This window comes from Marmota flaviventris (assembly GCF_047511675.1).
Source record: "Marmota flaviventris isolate mMarFla1 chromosome 5 unlocalized genomic scaffold, mMarFla1.hap1 SUPER_5_unloc_2, whole genome shotgun sequence".
Lineage (NCBI taxonomy): Eukaryota > Metazoa > Chordata > Mammalia > Rodentia > Sciuridae > Marmota > Marmota flaviventris.
Genome location: NW_027287680.1, coordinates 196,130 through 214,289, shown reverse-complemented (window position 1 = coordinate 214,289; position 18,160 = coordinate 196,130). Strand labels below are relative to the sequence as shown.

The window sequence follows — 18,160 nt, the reverse complement described above, 5'->3', positions numbered from 1 at the left end:
TTAGCTGGAATTGACAATATACTAAACTCCTGGCAGCTATGATCCGTGAATGCTAAGGAAAATGTTTTGCTGGAGAGAAGAAAATTAAATAACTAGGCCTCCAGGATAAGGCTTTCTGTCAGGTGACCAAGCCATTTTAAGGAAGTTCCAGATCCTCATTTTAACCAGGCCAAATTCCTCAGACATTCTCCTGCCTTCCAGGTTGCCCATAGCCATGGACAACTCCACTGACCCCACAGCGATGAACTTCATTCTCCTGGGGCTCTTTGACTACACAAAGACCCATCAAGTCCTGTTTTCTCTGGTGTTCATGACCTTCATCGCCTCCCTGGTGGGCAACGTCCTGATGATCCTGCTCATCCACACAGACCCCAGACTTCACACCCCCATGTACTTCCTGCTCAGCCAGCTCTCCCTCATGGACTTGATGCTGGTCTCCACCATCATCCCCAAAATGGCAGCCAACTACCTGCTGAACTCCAGATCCATCTCTCCTGCTGGCTGTGTTTCCCAGATCTTCTTGTTACTCACTCTGGGAGGGGGAGAGTGCTTCCTCCTGGCAGCCATGTCCTATGACCGCTATGTGGCCATATGCCACCCATTGCGCTACCATGTTCTCATGAGCCACAAGCTGTGTTCCCAACTGGTAGCAGGCTCCTGGCTTTTGGGAGGAATTGATGGGCTGATGCAAGCCAGTGCCACTCTGAGCTTCCCCTACTGCCACTCCAGGGAGATAGACCACTTCTTCTGTGAGGCACCTTCATTGATGCGCCTTGTCTGTGTGGACACCACTGTTTTTGAGTTTTTCATGTACATCTGTTGCATCCTGATGCTCTTGATCCCTCTGTCTCTCATTGTGGTCTCATACAGTCTCATCCTGGCTGCTGTGTTAAGAATGCATTCTGCTGCAGCCAGAAAGAAAGCCTTAACCACCTGCTCCTCTCACCTGGTTGTGGTAGGGATGTTCTATGGCACCCTCATGGTCATTTACATGAGACCCAGGTCCTACCACTCAGTGGGCCACAGCAAAGTAGTCTCTGCATTTTACACCATCTTTACTCCTGTGCTGAACCCCCTCATCTACAGCGTGAGGAATAAAGATGTCAAGGGGGCCTTCAGAAATTGGCTGGGCAAGACACATGCTATGTGATTCCAACACGGGGATTTACTGAAATGGCACCTCCCAAAATGTACTCATGCTGTCATTACAAGTTACTAGTTTATTTGCTCTATTGAACTGCTGATTTTGTGTTCTTTCAATTGATTTTGTTTTCACTTTGCCATTTTACCTTTTAAGGTATTTCTGTGCAGTGTTTGGTGAATCAGGTAAAAATTTTATTGTGATAGGCCCAGTCTGATTCCCTCTTAAAATTGGGAGCCATCTCGCCACAAAAAAAATCTAATTTTGGCTTTACTATAAATTACTGCAAATTCTGATCTTGCTTGGAATGCCTGCTCATGCCTTGAACTCACCCATGCCTGGCTCTCTCTGACCAGATAGCAGCCTTCTCTAAACTTCAATGATGCTTCATAAATCTTGGCATTCCCTGGCCAAGATAAGGACCCTCACTGAGGCTCTGATGACCTTCATAAATTCTGATGTCGGGGCCAGCAAAAATGTAAACTAGCATTAGTGTTATGCTCCTCAGAATTTTGTTATCTGTGACCCCCCTTTGTGTAACTTTCTGCGCTATAAAGCTGGGCTACAAGAAAGCTGCAGTGCTATCTTGTTCCTGCATTTTTTGTTGGGAGAGGCAGCCCGGCTGGTTGAAATAATAAGCTTGCTTTAATTTGATTTTAGTTGGAGTCAGTGGTCTTTTCTTTGTGTCCTGGTCTAACACCATCTCCTTGGGTAGATGCCAGAGTCTTTGGATAAGAACACGTTGGGGGCCATGTTCTTGCCTGCCCACTGCATCCACTTGGTTTCAGGTGCAGTTAAACCCAGGGCTGCCCTGTTGGATTTCTGTCTGGTTGAGGTTCCCATTGCTGAAGGCAGGTGTTGAAGGTGCCTGTCATTATTACACTGCTGTCTCTGTCCTCACAGCAAAGAGTGTTGCTTTATATATTGGGTATATTTTATTCTCCTGCTGAATCATCTCCTGTATAAATACAGGACTTCAACTCTTTTTTCTTTCAGCATCAGTCATTTTATTTGAATTCAAGCCTAGGTGGCTGCTCTCTTTGGCTTCCATTCATGGAATATCCTCTTCTTTCCTGCACCTTCCTCTGTGTGTTCTCACATGTGAGGGGTCTCTTGGAAGCACATGGGGTTGCTCTTTGGTGTTTTTAACCATTCAACTGCTTAACATTTTAGAATCAAAGAATTTATTCATTGTATGTTCAATTTATTCATTTTATGTTCAAATGATGTAATTATTAATAGGTAAGAACTTATTACTTTCCCTTGTTTTTTCTCTATTTTTGCTGTATGTTAATTCTTTTTTTTCTTACTGAATTCCATGTAGTTAAGCAATTTCATCTATTGTTATGTTTTGAATCTTTGCTTTTGATTTTCATTGCATCAGTTTTTTTGCTTAGTGATTACCACAAACTCTGTAGAGACTATTTTACAGTAATATCAGGTTATATTAATCAAACGGTTACTTAATTTTGATTACCTTCAAAAAAAAGAAAAAAAAAAACTATAACAAGACAGGTGTCTCTCTGTTGTACAGCACTTGTTTAGGATGCATAAGGACCTGCGCTCTGTCACCAGCCCCACAAATATAAATACATAAATGTGAATACTCCATTTTAACTACACTCCCTCCTCATATTTTCAAGGTAAGTTGTCATGATCTATAACCTTGTTTCTTGCATACTTTTGAACAAATAATGGTTATTTTTAATAGATTCACCTTTCAAACTTTGAACTAAGGAGAACCAGGGTACACACCCAGTTGGATTGCTGGTGCTTTGATTGTGACTTCAGACTTCTCTGTTCACTGGGCTTTGTTCCTCTAATTGTCTTTCTGATGCTCAGCAAGGCCTTGTCTTTCCTGACCCTTGACTTGGCACCTGTGTTTACTGGTGAATGCCATGTGGTGACGTAGGAGCTCTGCTGTTCCCAGCCTACTCTGTGAGCAGTGTTCTGCTTGATGTGGACCCTATTTCAGGAAGTCACGTGCTATGAACAGCAACTCCCCCTTCACTACTCCAAGGGGAATTATGTACAACACAGGGAATCAACTTGAGTGTATGACCAGCTAACTGTACAGTTGTGGGAGAGAAGTGAGTCAGAATTCTGACAGTAAGACATTGTGTTTGTCTTTTCACATTGTGTCAAATGTGAACTTGTACCAAAACACAGAATGGAAAGTACAGATTTATCCACATGTGGTGTCTTCCTATATGACTGAGGAGGTGTGATCACTATCTCTGGAGACAAGGGGAAGATTTCCCTTGATGCACCATGAGCAGTAAACCTTTTTCTTCCTCTTTGATGTCAGCATCACTTCGGGACTCATGCTTGCAAAAGAAAAGTGACAGAAGGTAGGGTTCTTGTGGAATCAGAAGCTTTGGGAGACTTCCTCTTGCTCCTCATTTGCTTGTCTGCTGTGGTTGGGGCATAGCCTTCCTAGGGGCCAGTGAGTTTGCAGCAGTTTAAGCGGAAGGAAAGTTCCTGTGGAGCAGAGGTGAGGCACACTCACACTCACCAGGACATGGATGGGGCATGTCCTGCACTGGGCACCATGGAGATCTGGGAGTGACACACCCACCTCCCAGCTCCAGGCCCACTTCAGGTAATGTCTGGCCACTAGCAGTGATCCCATTCCTCTCGATGATGTTTACAGAAAAGAGTTCAGCATGCATTCCAGTTAGACCAGATGTACATCTGTGAAGACAATTTCAATATTATTTTGACAGTTTCTTGAGTAGAATCTTATAAATACTATGAATTGTATATATAGAATTAGGAATGTGGCTCTCAGTTTTTAAAAGAAAAACACTCACATTCAAAAAGAAATTGTAACTCTATAAAGTAGAAAAAGGTGTAAAAGTAGATTTATTATATTATCAATCTATGCTGCGCCCCTCCCCTGACTCAGGCAAAGGCAAGGCCCTACTGAGGTGGATAGTGCAAGGCATCCATCCTCTGTAGGAGCGCAGTATGTTTCTGGGAATGGGCTGGTTTGTTTTTGTATTCCTGCTAATAAGTCTAGTTGCAACTTCTCATATGACCATTAAGTATGAAGGAAAAAACATGACTTTCCCAATTAATGCAACCACTTCCAAAGAATAAATCTGTTTGCTCTAAATGCAAGGATTCAGCTGTGGAATGTAAATTGTTAACGTTTAATGAGAAACCCCCTTTAGGAAAAATAGTCAAGTAGGTTTTTTAGAAATTAAATTAAAATCCAGAGAAGAAAAATTAATATTAAGGTGACAGATTAGTGCTTGGTACTGGCCAACTTGTTCTTGTTCCTGTGCACAATGGTTTGGTTTTCTTACTCTTGTTTGATTAAAATTAGTAGCCTCTCTTTTCAAGATAACCACATGCCATAACCGTGGTGCCAGTTCTAGTCAGTAAGTCAAGAAATAATAGTCAAGGTATAGGCCAATAGTCTGGGACATTTCTAACTATTATTAAAAGCTAACTAAGCAGAAACAGCTCAAAGCAAAATGTGAACTGAAAGTAAAAATGCTTGCTTATGCATAAGCCAAGATATATTCTTTTTATCTAATTGTAGCTACGTAATACTTTGTTTCTTTGAATAATGATTCCTGATTTATAACCACAAAATACTGGGAGCCTGCCAAAATGAAAAGTATATATGATTAACTTCACAAGTAAAGATTGGGATTCAGCACCTTCACTTCATGTCCGTGTTGTTTCTTGGTCACCTTTTGCCGCCTCCTCACCATCCATTCCTCTCCTGAGACCCCTTGCCAGAGCTGGACTCTGACAAATCTACTAAATTAAATGTGCCTCACAGTGAGCAGAAAACCTTTACCTGAAATTATTAGGTGTTTGAGTTTCCAGGGTTTTTGTAGAGGGAATTTTTTATACAAATTCAACGTTACTGAATTAAAGCAGAGCTGCTCCTCTGGCACTGCCGAGCATATTGATGTAGCTCCCCTCCCACCCATTTATGCCACATAAGCAATGGTGACGGTGACTGGCTTGGAATATAGATTTACTCTTGAAGGCATGGTCTCCAGCAGGGAGAGGAGGGACCATATCCAGGAACAGTGGGCCTATTGACAGGCCCATTAGGTGTTTAAGAGCTCTTTTCATTCCATCCTTGTTTAAATGTACCCCTGTAATCAGCTCTACCAGAGAGTTATTTCCTTTAAGTGATGAAACATCTTTAGCACATATTGTTAGAACTGTACAGTATCAGTGATAACATAAAGAGATGCTTAACATTATTTGATATTATTTCCCCAATTTATTTTCATTCCATTTTATTTTCAGGCCCTATTTTTCTACATAAATCATATGTGGCACAGTATTTATTGCCAGATATCACCAAGTTATTGAGTTCAACATTTTTATACCTAAAAAAAAACAATAAATGCAACTATTTTTTCCTAGGCAGACACAACTATTCACAATCAAGTATAATTAATTCATATTCTGGTTTTTGTCCATATTAATGTAGACTAAGTGTCAGAAAAATTGAAGAGCGTGTTCATCTTTAAAATCTCAAACATCTGTGGACAAATTATCCTGATATTTTGAAGGCAATATTTATTGTGTTTATTTTGAGTTTCCACCCAATGGCCACAATTCCACCTCACTCATAAAATCCAGTGCTTCTCAGAGGGATTCACATACTCTGAGATTTTGTCCCAGGAATCTCTCTGCTCTCCTCCCCAGCTGTGATCCCTTTGCCCCATGCCAGCTCTCCAGCTCCACTGTCTAGGGCCTGCTTTGTCCTTTGCAGGAGAAGAATTCCTCCTCTGAGCACCAAACTGCTTAATGTCCCCACCCCCTCGCATGGCTCACCTCCCTCCTCTAGAGCTCTACTCAGACATCAGGTCCTGCACCCAGGTCTCACTCAACCAGGCCGTTCAAGATGGCACCTCAGAAGTGAGCACTGTTTCTGTTCTTTTCACCTATCATCCACTTTTACTTTGTATTTGTTTTTTTATCACCTGTAATAATATGGATTTATTTGTTCATTTATGTATTTTCAACCTTTCCCCAGAAGTTTCTTGTACTAAATTCTTAAAATGTTACAGTGCCAACACTTCCTGGGATGGTTAATAAATTGAATGGGATCTAAGATGAAGTCATAAAGTCTATATTTTTATACCCATCTAGTGTTCCCTCATTGTGGAATGTCACATATCATGTGTGGGCCCCGTCAGCCTCAGAAGTTCCTGTTATGAGGTAATGAATGTAGCATTGCTATGTCATATGCATTGACACTTGTGTCCCACTTCAGTGTGGTCTCTTGGGGCATCTGGTTGGTTTTCTGTGGCTGTCCTTGCTTATTGACGGTTACTATGAAATAATATGTAGCCACCACTTCATTCTCAATATGTGAAAGCTTTGCAAGGGAAAAAAAGCAGGGGGTGGGGATAACCAGAGAAGCCTCTGTGTCATCACAGGGCCAGCAGCTGCTCAAAAGTGATAGTTGGCTCAAGGCACTGACAGGAGCAGAAGCAGCACAGCCAGAATGTGTGTCTTTCTGTCTTTACTGTGGTACAGGAAGTTGGAGGCTTTCAACTTTCAGCTCTATTTTATTCTGTTTCCACCTGATGATTGTGAATTGTGACATATATTTTCCATCCAAAAATACTAGAATGCAAACGTGCATCCTTTCCTTTTAACCATCAATATCCCATGAGCAATCACAAGATTTAAGCAACACCTTAATTGTTTTCTTTCTGCTTTTTTATCCCTCTCACTAAACTTTAACATTAAGACTGCCAATCTTTCCCTCAAGAGTCTAAAATTTTAGTCAACCTGTCCTGTAAAAAGTGAACTGCCGGTGCCTCTTCTGTTTGAAATCATGGCAGGTATGAACATGAACACTAGCTCCACCTTCATCTTCCCAGGACTCTTGGGCCACTCCAGTGCCCAACAGTTTCTCTTTGGGATGTTTTTTGACATTAGCTCTCACCTCCCTAGTGGGCAATGCCCTAATGATTCTCCTGATTCAGTGAGACCTCCAGCTCCACACGCCCATGTACTTCCTCCTGAGCCAACTCTCCCTCATGGACGCCATGCTGGTTTCCACCAGTATGCCCAAAATGGCTGCTGACTACTTGACTGGAATCAAGTCCATCTCCCCTGCTAGCATGGCTTGCAGATCTTCTTCCTTCTCACTCTGGGTGGTGGGGAGTGCTTCCTCTTTGCAGCCATGTCCTATGACCGCTATGTGGCCATATGCCACCCTCTGCACTATCCCATGATCATGAGCTGGCCACTGTGTCTGAGGATGACCATGGGGTCCTAGTTCTTAGGAGCAGCTGACGGGCTGATGAAGGCAGTTGTTGCCCTGAACTTCCCATTTTGCTGCAGGCGAGAGATAGACCATTTCTTCTGTGAGGCCCCCACGCTGCTGTGCTTGGCTTGTGCTGACACATCTGTCTTTGAGGATGTCATGTACATCTGCTGTGTGTTGATGCTCCTGGTGCCCTTCTGCCTCATCCTGACCTCCTACAGTCTCATCCTGGCTGCTGTCCTCCACATGCGCTCCCCAAACTGCTGGCTGAATTTCTTGAAGCACAGTCAGAGGGGGAGATGTGGGAACAAGTGCCTGGGGTACTGCATAAATGGCATATGTAAAGGGCCTCTGAGTGGCAGGCCACTCCCCTGTGCTAGGCATGTGAGCAACAAACTATTGACCCCATAAGCACAGCCCTGGGCGAGAGGCCATGTGCTGCAGTCCCTGTGCTTGCTCCATGGCCCACTCCTTGATTGGCCACTGAAAGGACAGTTAGCAGAAATTGCATTGGTGGCTGCCTGTAATCTGCTTAGCTACTGCCTGAGTATATATACATGGTAACTGCACACTAAAATCAGACCTGCTTCCTGCTTGCTCTCTGGAGGTCTTGATTAGTTACTCCGCAGCCACACTCTCCTCTACCTTGTTCAGAGTACCTTCTCTCTGGAATAGCAAGCCCATGCAAATAATGACTAAAAAGTCATCTACTTGCCCAAACAGGAAGGCCTGTACAAAGACCTTGGTATTTCTTAGGGAGAAGGTATTTAACTTTCATATATACATAGATATAGATATAAATATATTTTTTCTGCTTTACTCTGGATCATGCGTGAAGGTCCACACTTTGAGTTTGTTTACTGAGCTGTCTTCAGCAGGTCAAACTGTGGATTGTTAAAACTCTGTCAGTTAAAATTTCAGTAACATTTCTATGTCATGCACCACAGTGGTTTCTTTTTTAAATAATGAACTAAGTGTCTAGTGATTTTGAGGACTGAGTTTCTTTGCTGCCGGTCAGTGTATGATTTCCACAGTTGGGTGTTTAGACTGCAGGCATCCTCTTCGGAGGTTTCCTCCAGTCTCTGCATTCGCAGCTCACACCCACCTCAAACAACATGGCCCACTAAGGCAGGAAGGCAGAGCACCCCTTGGGACAGGACCTGGGCCTCAGCAAGGGAACGAGGCAGGGAGGCTGTGCCATCCTGGAGGAGACATGGGCCTGGACAGCACCCTTCACTGCCCCAAAGGCGTCAGCTGTGGGACTCTGCCTTAATGTCCCTTCCCCTCCCCCAGCCACGGCCAACCGCAGAACCTGTAAAGCGCTTCCTACTGGACAGCAGAGCCTCGTCCCAACCCTGGTGCTAATGGAGGCTTGGAAACTAAAGGAAGCTTGGAGTTTGAGCTCCTGAGACAGGAGCCCCCAGCCAGCGCATATGGAGCTGCAGCGTCGCAGGACGGCGCCCCCTGTCAGTCCTACCAGGCTGCGCATCTGCGCGGTTACCCTGGCCCTGGGCGCAGCAGCTCTGCGACTGTGTCTAGAGGCCAAGTGGCTGCAGGTGCTGTCTCTGCCTGGGTGTTTCCCTCCAAGGTCAGGACGCTGGTCAGAGTCCCGTGTTGCACTGTCAGTGTGTCTACTGTTTTCCTGCCAGTGGTCCTCCCTGGCTGGAGCCTTTGCGTTCCTCGGCCCATCGCTTAGCGGAGAGGCATCTGCGCTGTGTGCAGTGCGAACCACCATGACTTGGCTGCCTCCAGCCTCTCTATGTGTCACGTGCCTCTGTTCCAATTGGAATGGCGGTGACTTACTCAGCCGCTTTTCAGAGCTTCTGCGTACTTCAGCCAGCAATGAACACGGATCCCAAATGTTCCCAGTATTATGGAAACTTTTCCATTTTGGTCAATTCTTGTGAGGCTTTTCATTTGAATTTTCCTGATGACGAATGGGCCTTGAGGACTTGCCATTAGCAGATTGTCTATGTGCTTATGTTCCTTTTTGTCTTTTGGACTATTTCAGTTTTGGAAAAGGAGTCTGTGGATACTTCAAAACTAAACACAGCCATTGATTCCATAACAGAAAGTATAGGGCACTCAGAACACTGTTGGGAGTTTTAGAAATAAGAGTCATGTGTTATGAATTTTCTAACATATCTTGTAATTCATTGCCCAATTTAATTGGTGAGAGAGAGAGAGAGAGAGAGAGAGAGAGAGAGAGAGAGAGAGAGAGAGATTTCTCTTCCACCTCCTCTGTTTTGCTAGAAACTGTAACTTTATTTCTTTTAATTATGATTTCTTACAAACTACTGGTCTTACAATGGAGGGCAGATTCCACTGAAAATCCAAGAACTTTTTAAAATTGGGACTTGGGTGTTTTGGAACAGTCTTTGTTTAACAAATGATTACATACAATAATTAATAAGGAATAAATTTGACACCTTTAAACAAATTGTTGAATTTGTAAAGAAAATAAATTTGGCTATGCATTTTTAATAGACCTATCTTTCACACATATTTGTGTAATCTTCAAAGACAAAGCTAGTGAATTTAAAAAAAAAAATCCCAAGGCTGTGGTTTAAAATACCACCTACAGTGTTTACTGTTGTGTTTCTTTTCTCCTTTTCTGATAATCTTGTCCAGATCTGGTTCCCCTCTTCACCACCTTTTCTTCTCTTGATTGAGGCTCAGTGGTTGTCCCTGGTCAGGTGGTGGAAGCTGCAGAGGCCTCTAAGCAGAGCAGGAATAAAATATGCTGAGGAAACAGAGCAGGGTGGAGAGGCTAAGGAAAACTTTATTTTTCCTTTTAAAAACTTTTTTTTCTTGATCTTTTTTTCTTGTTGTTATCATCATTACCATAAATTTAATTCCACATGATTAATTGATGGCAAAACAGTCCATCCCTTCTCCCCTGAGAGCCAGCCTTGCCATTGCTCCCCCCAGAGTTCCAGGGCTGCCCTAGGTGTCCACCACTGTCACCATGATACTTAGGCCTGCTCCCACCCCCTCCTTCCCAGGCCATGCCATGCGAACTGGCTCCTTCTGCTGCCCTATGAAAAGACCACTGTTTTCTCCCTGAGGCCACTTGCCACAGGGCTCCCATTAAGACCTATCCTCTGTGCTTCTGCTTGCTGGTTCCAAATGACTCTTGTGCAGTGCACTTGCCAAATCCATCCCATCTGAAGGAGTGCCAAGTCCAGGCAGCTCTGGTGCCCTCAGCCACTCCCTTGGATGTGTCTCTTTGCACAAGCCAGGGCTCAGGGCCATTGGGATGAGGGTGACTGATGCCCCAGTGAGCGGAGGAGGCTAAGTGAGAAATGCTGCCTGTGGTGTTTACCTGGTGAGGTCCAGGGAGGTGGAGGCGGCCCTGCAAGTGCAAATGTGGGACTCAGGGCTCCAGGGTGAGCCTGCAGCAGAGCACACATCCACCTCAATGCTTGACCAGTGCACTGGGCATCCATCCTGCCAGGCCTGCCTGGTTCTAGGGGACTGATCTGTTTGTCAAGAGCATGAGATCCAGTGGAGGGGGACTTTACCACTGAATATGGAGAACTGAAGATGTTGAATCCTCTGAGAGTGCTGGGTGGAGGGTGTGTGCTGCAGAAAGCATCCAGGCTTGGAAGGGAGGCAGGTAGGTAAGGTCCACCACCCAAACTCCCAGACTCCAGTGGAAGGCCTGCAGACCAGGACTTAGGAGGAGTGAGGGAATGTGATGGAGCAGAGTGGTGTGTACTTAAAAGTGAGTTCCAAGTGCTGGAGATATACCTCAGTTGGTAGAGTGCTTGCCTCACATGCACAAACCCTTGTGTTCAACCCCCCTGCACAGAAAGAAAGAAAGAGAGAAAGAAAGAAAGAAAGACTCAAAAATGAGTTCCAAAAGAAATGTCTGCATTAGGATGAAACTGTATGTGTATGTGGCAAAACTTACTACTTTAAATTTCTATCTCATGAAATGGTGAGTGCTCAGCATTTTGAGTAAAAGGTACTAGAATTATCCTTGGTTGAAGATTCCCCAAATTATAATTTAATAGAAACTTTAAGAGCAGCCAACTGTCATGAGAGGCAGTAGATTTTCCCTTCCCAGATCTCACTTGCCCAAGTTAGTGAATTTTGTTTTCATTAATATGTTCCTGGAATAAATTCTTATTTCAAAATGTATAATATTCTACAATGATTATATGTATATTATGTATTATATGTATCCATCCATACATAAAATTCATGAAAAAATTAAAGTCTGAAACTCATGTGGAGAGCATATTTTGGGGCCAGCTTGCAAGATTATAGAGGAGAGGTGGGTAGGAAGTCTGTTTTGCGTGTCTCTCCAACATTAACAAGGATTTGTGGAGTGAGGTGGGGAAACAGACTTCACCCTGGGAAAGAGTTGTGTATCCAGAGGAGAAGCTGCCGGGTGTGTACCAGCTTCTTTCTCCCTCCTTACACATTAACTAGCTTGCTGCTAGAGCACTCATCTTTGGATTCAGGTGTAGCTCTGCTTGTCAATCCAGATGGCACTGAACAGCACAGAAGGTATAGTTTCATTAATAATCCTGGCATCTTAGGAGTGTGCTCCAGACCTGGGGTGATGGGTGGGCAGAGTCATGAAATGTGTCTGTGGAAATTCTAGGTGCCTCATAGAAGTTGCCCCCAGAGGTAGATGCAGGACACTGAGGGAGACAGGAGTGAGTGATGTTGGCTTCCCAGGGCTGCAGGGAAAATGTGGATGTGGCTGTGTAGACTCAGTGAACACCACAGGAACACAGTCAACTCAGAAATGCACAGGAGGAAGAACTTAGGAGCAATTGAAAATATTTGATGTTGTAGTCCATTTAAAAATTCTGTGTGGGAGGCCATCCTTGCACGTGATTTGAGTTACCTCCCTGGCTGGGTGAGAGGCACTTAGATACAGCTGTGTCAGAGCTTTCTCCACCCTTCTCCAGGTCCAAGGGCTTGTCTGTGCAGAGGCGTGTCTGACCACTGACCCAAAGACCCAATCGTCGCCCCTGACCATGGGATGCTACCCCCCTTAACCTTCATTGGATGGGATTTTCCCTGGAAATTTTTGTTCCCCAATAAAAGCCCATTCCCTGGCGTGTTCTCTCTCTCTCTCTCTCACTAGCCTCTTTAGTAAACCTCGCTACCACATTAGGTGGCTAGAAGCTGGAGCTAGGAGAAGCCGTCCTGGAGCTGGTTTTAAAGGTAATTAGAGTCTTGTCTCTTTAATTTAAAACTCCCTAGCGTTTTCTCACAATTCAAACCTTCTTTAATGAAGCCAGCGCTGGTCGCTGGGCAGAATTCTGTCTGTGGTAAGTCTTTAATGGCACCTGCAATGGGCACGGGGTCTGCTAAACACAGGGATCTCAGTAGTAAATGGTCAGGGGGTGACTTCAATAAAGTGGAAAATTGAAAAAGCAAAACCAGAGGGAAAATATGCTTCCAGAGACACAGTATTGCTCAGTTTGAGTTGTGAGTGATTTTCACTGATGTGGGAATGTTTGTGACCAGCTAGCTCACAGGAGGCACATTGCCTGAAGTCTCCACCTGAGTGTGTCATCAAGGCTTCTGAGCTGTGGGTCAGAGCCTTTGGAACAGCCAGGACAGGGGCACAGGCAGGGTCCCAACCCTCACTCAGAGCTGGTCTTCTTGACTCACTTCTAGGTCATTTCATTAAAAAAAGGACCACAGCAAAATGCTGCTAGCAGTCCAGGGAATTAGAAATAAGGTTAAGAATTGATCTAGTGCATGATACAGAAACAACATTTATAAAAAATATATGCAAGGCTAAATCATTTATGCACTGTTAGTGACTTAATTTTCATATATGCAAATATAAAAATTAATTATATTTAAGCTCAATAGTAATTATCAATGAGATGATCAATTTTTTGTTGTTTTTAATTATATATATATATATATATATATATATATATCAATTATATGTCTCTATATATTAATTATATATTATTAATCATAGATATATATATATAATCTCCATATTGAGGTAGAGATTATATATACAGAACATTACAAATAAGTATAAAATAAGGATACAAGTAACCACCTTCCAAGTATAAATAAATAACATGAACACCTATGACTTCCCATATGTAGAATAAAAAAGTTATGATTCAAATTCTACACATTAAGAAAACAGAGAAAAGTAAAATATATTTGTAAAGATGTTGATTTTGACTACATATAGCTTTCATTTCTTACATATCAACAAGGAAAATGTTTAAAATCATCCTATATTTCATCCTCTGTAAGTTTTATCTACTTAAAATTTTATTTAAAATGAAGTTTTATTGTCATAATATTTATGTGTCTATTTGTGTATTTACTCATTTGTTCATGGGCTGCTGTGGTGCATGCCCTTGAGAGAGGACTCTCACATACCAGGCTCATGTAGAATGGTCTCTCTGGCATGGCCCATGTATGTTAGTCATGAGCTCAACACCCATGATTGAGCAACTGCTGAAGGCCAGGTCTGTCCTGGGCAGTGTCCATCATGAGGTTAACCCTGGTGGAGCAATGACAATGAGTGGTGAGTGGAATTGACCTGTTCATTTAATAAACAGAAGGCCAGGGTGGGCTGCAAACCCCACACAGCAGAACAGTAAGGAGACCAGAGGAGTCCGGGTCCAGCGGGAGCATTGGGATTTTAAGAAGTCTGTGCAGGGTAGGCCTCCTTGAGAAGGTGAGAGCTGACCAAGGACTGGACTTAAGTTCGTTACATGGAATAAACTGACACTTTGAGACCCAACAGAGACTCAAAGGCCAATTGAGCAAGCTAAGCATGATTCAGGAGCGGATCAAGTGCAGGCCCGCTCTGTGAAACAAGCCATGGGTCTTCGTGACAAAACATGCATCAGTAACCTCACTTATCCGGCAGACCTATGTAAGTGACATCGAGATGCATCACTGTTTTCTTTTTCTAATTAATTAATTATCTCTTTTTAGGAAAAGCAGAATCGAGATGAGGCCCAACAACCACAGCGCCAACACTGACTTCATCCTCCTGGGACTCTTCTCCTCTTCTCACTCCAGTCTGGTCTTCTTCTCCTTCCTGTTTGGCCTTTTCATTGTGACCCTAACAGAAAACGCCCTCATGATCCTGCTCATCCGCAGGGACCCGCGCCTCCACACCCCCATGTACTTCCTGCTCAGCCACCTGTCCTTCATGGACATCCTGCACGTTTCCAACATCGTTCCCAAGGTGATCGCCGACTTCCTGTCAGGCCACAGAGCTATTTCCTTTGCAGGCTGTGGGATCCAGGTATTTCTGTCCCTCATGCTGCTGGGTGGTGAGTGCCTCCTCCTGGCTGCCATGTCTTGTGACCGCTATGTGGCCATCTGTCACCCCCTGCGCTACCCAGTGATCATGAGTGAGAGGGTCAGTGTGCTCATGGCTGCAGGGTGCTGGCTGGTTGGGACCCTCAACGCCATGGTGCACACAGGGCTGGCCCTCCACTTCCCCTTTTGTCGCTCTAGGGCCATGGATCACTTTTTCTGTGAAGTTCCTGCTATGCTGAAGCTGTCCTGTGCAGACACTTCACACTATGAATGAGGGGTTTATGTGAGTGGCATTATTTTCCTGCTGATTCCTTTCCTCATGATATCAGTGTCTTATGTGCAAATTCTTCTCACTGTCCTCAAGATGAAGTCATCAGAGGCCCGGAAGAAGTCCTTTTCCACATGTTCCTTCCACATGGTTGTGGTCATAATGTACTATGGGCCCTTTATTTTCACATATATGAGACCCAAGTCATACCACACTCCAGGCCAGGATAAGTTCTTGGCTATATTCTACACCATTGTCACGCCCACGCTCAACCCTGTCATCTACAGCTTCCGGAACAAAGATGTCTTGACAGCCATGAAAAACGTGCTCAGAAGTAGCTTCCCATATAGAAAATGAACAGGAGAAATGCCTGAAGTTAGTCTTCTTTCAATCATGAAACACTAAATGCTCTGTCTTTATGTTTGTTTTTAGATTAATCTCAATGTTTTATCATCTTGAACACTATGTTGAAATAACATAAACATGTTGGATGAGTAAACCCAGGCAAAAACTGTGTCTGCCTTACCCTTAATGATTTTTATCCAAGAGCTCAGGAAAGACTACGTTCATATCAGCAACCACATGGCCTTAGGTTCTTCCAGTGCTCCCAAGAAAAAGCTTCCCCGGTTCTCCCAGTGTAACTCCCTGTACAGACTGCACTACATTCCCCTTCTGTGTGGATAGGTATTTAGACTCACTTATTGAGATGCATCATGTTCAAAAATAACAGCGGGCAAACCTTACTGAGGGTGTTCAAGGTTGTTACAGAAGCTAAAGAATAAGATCCAAAGAGACTGTCACTTGAGGACCCTGGACTGCTTGGTAACCATTACCCTCAGCTTGCAGGTGGCTTCCGAGGCTGGCAGTAATTCTGCAGTATAGCCCTCTGCCCTGCTGTGTCCTGCCTCCTGGTGACTCTCACAGGAGCAGGTTGCCCTTGTGCCCCTTCAGAATAAGTCCTATCTGTGGAGGACACAGGGTTCGGCCCTGACACGAGCCAATCCACATCTTGAGGGGTAGGAGATTAGTGGTCAGTGTGGACTGCGGATTTGTGAGGTACTGTCCTCACAGCATAGCCTCTCAGAAACTTTGCTTGCAGTGACTCTTCAGTGACAACTCACACAAAGGATTGCAGTCAGTTTTCACTATATATTGTCTCAAATAGCTTTTCAGACCTGTCTCTCTGTCTTCATATCACTGATAAGGTATAGAATACATGAGGGAAATTCAGGAGTGAAAGCTTACATTTCCTATGAAAGAAGAAGCTAGAATTAGGGCTGGTTTTAACCCTAATCTGTCTTCAGCACATTTGTGTGCAGTGAAGTAGAAAAAACTTAATCTCATCCTAAAATACCAGCTCAAAGAATATGTTCACTCAACCACCTCCTTCGTGGGTAGAAATGATACCACCAGTTACCAGTTACCAGTGATGAATTCTGCTCCCTCACATGTTGAAGTATAGCATTAGAGAAGCTTGCCGCAGCAAGCATAAAATGCAGGGTTTATCTAAAAAGGGGGTCACATGGACTTCTCCCAGGAGGGAGAAGGGGGCCATAGCTGGTATCCTGGTATCTCAAGAAGTGAGGTACTTTTGGTTTTTTTAATATGTCTCAGGCTTCCTTTGTTCTCCTGCTCTCTTCCATTATCTCTCTCCTTCCTGCATATGTGACTAGGCACAGGAGATGCTCAGGTGTGATGGCCCAAAGGTGAACAGAAGATGGTCTGGAGGGGCCAAGATGGAATGATCTGGACAGGAAGGAGGGCATAATTAACAACTTGTATAACTCGCTGTATGGAGGGACAATCCCTGGGACAGGTTACCTTAGCAACAGGTTGGAGCAGGGGCAGGTTATTTGATAAGGGTGAAGGAAGGGCTCTAAAGGCATTTCAGTGCCTCAGGGAACAGTCTCCAACTTCCCGGACTCACTCAAATTGGCCTCCTTTATCCGACCTGACTCGATTTTCCTATCTATCCTGACTTCTTGTCTAATTCTGGCTTCAGAAATAGGTCTCTTCATACTAATCTGCTCATCCTTCCATTGCACTGGCTCACCACTATGGTGGGGGAGTACTTGGAGGTAAATTATTGACAAGAGCCAACACAATCTAATGGCTTTCAAACTCCAGGACCCACATGTTTGGAAATTCAAATTGCTTGTGTATTAAATAAGACGATTAAGGCTGTGTCAGCAATCTGGTGTATCCCACCATGTGCTGCTCATCTCTTTTCAGCAGAATCGGTTGTGAAAACTCTTGAAACCATGAAGAATTGCAGGAAGAATCCACGAAGGACTTGGTACAGCTGTGCTGGTGTACAGCACAGGGGACATTCCTCTGACAGCTCCTTCTAATTCTGTGAAAGATACTCAATATTGTCAGTTCTGCACAGCAGGTGGCAGTACAAAATGAATTCTTTTTTCAGACTAATGTGTGAACAGGCACTATAAGAAACTAATGTGAATTTATGTACCCCCAAATTTCAAAACTCTCTTGGGAAAACTGGCCTCAATGTCTAATTAAACAGTTGGTTCCCCAAACACATAGGAAATTAGTGTAGTCATTGTGGAAAGCAGTGTGTGGAGGTGCCTCAAGCAACTAGAAGCAGAACCACCATGCCCCACCAACCCCACCCTGTATATCCAAATGAAATGACATTAGCACATCAAGCAACATTGACACTGCTGTGTCCATCCCAGCAGGGTGCCCAATAACCAAGAAATGGAAGCAACCTCCGAGTCTATCAGTTGAAGAATGAGAGAGGAAAAGTGTACAGACACACAAAAGTCATACCATCAGACATGGACACATGTGATTCTGTTATTCATGACAACACAGATGGAACTGAAGATCACTCTGTCACATGAAATAAGATGGGGACAGAAAAATAAGGGTCAATGCTCTCACTCAAATTTGGAAAAATAATCATCTCATAGGCAAGTGGGATAGTGGTCACCAGAAGGTGGGGCGTAGGGAGGTAAGGAGAGATGGGGAAAGGTAGATCACTGGTAACTAAGCTGTAGTTACAAGGAGAAGGAATTCTGGTGTGCTATTGCACAGTAGGGTGACAATAGGTGACACGATGCATTGCACATTTCAGAAAACTAGAAAAAAAGATTTAGAAAGTACTCATCATAAAGAAGTGAGAAATGCTTGAGGAGATGGACATGTTCTGGCTGATTTAAAGATTTCACAATGTAGTCATTTGTTGAAC

At 43.9% G+C, this 18,160-nt stretch overlaps 1 protein-coding gene and 2 pseudogenes across 1 annotated transcript; all 3 read left to right on the top strand.

The window, feature by feature from the left end:
• The first annotated feature begins 214 nt into the window (after positions 1-214).
• Positions 215-1,150, top strand: LOC114082128 (olfactory receptor 2T33-like). The gene has a single exon (XM_071607135.1). It carries the CDS (start codon positions 215-217, stop codon positions 1,148-1,150), a length of 936 nt encoding a protein of 311 aa, XP_071463236.1.
• A 5,824-nt stretch (positions 1,151-6,974) lies between these two features.
• LOC114079853 (olfactory receptor 2T33-like) lies at positions 6,975-8,809 on the top strand (annotated as a pseudogene).
• A 5,555-nt stretch (positions 8,810-14,364) lies between these two features.
• LOC139703683 (olfactory receptor 2AJ1-like) lies at positions 14,365-15,306 on the top strand (annotated as a pseudogene).
• Positions 15,307-18,160: the final 2,854 nt, after the last annotated feature.

Bases quoted from the DNA above. Each gene is read 5' to 3' on its own strand.
- LOC114082128 (XM_071607135.1), top strand. From the start codon at position 215: ATGGACAACTCCACTGACCCCACAGCGATGAACTTCATTCTCCTGGGG.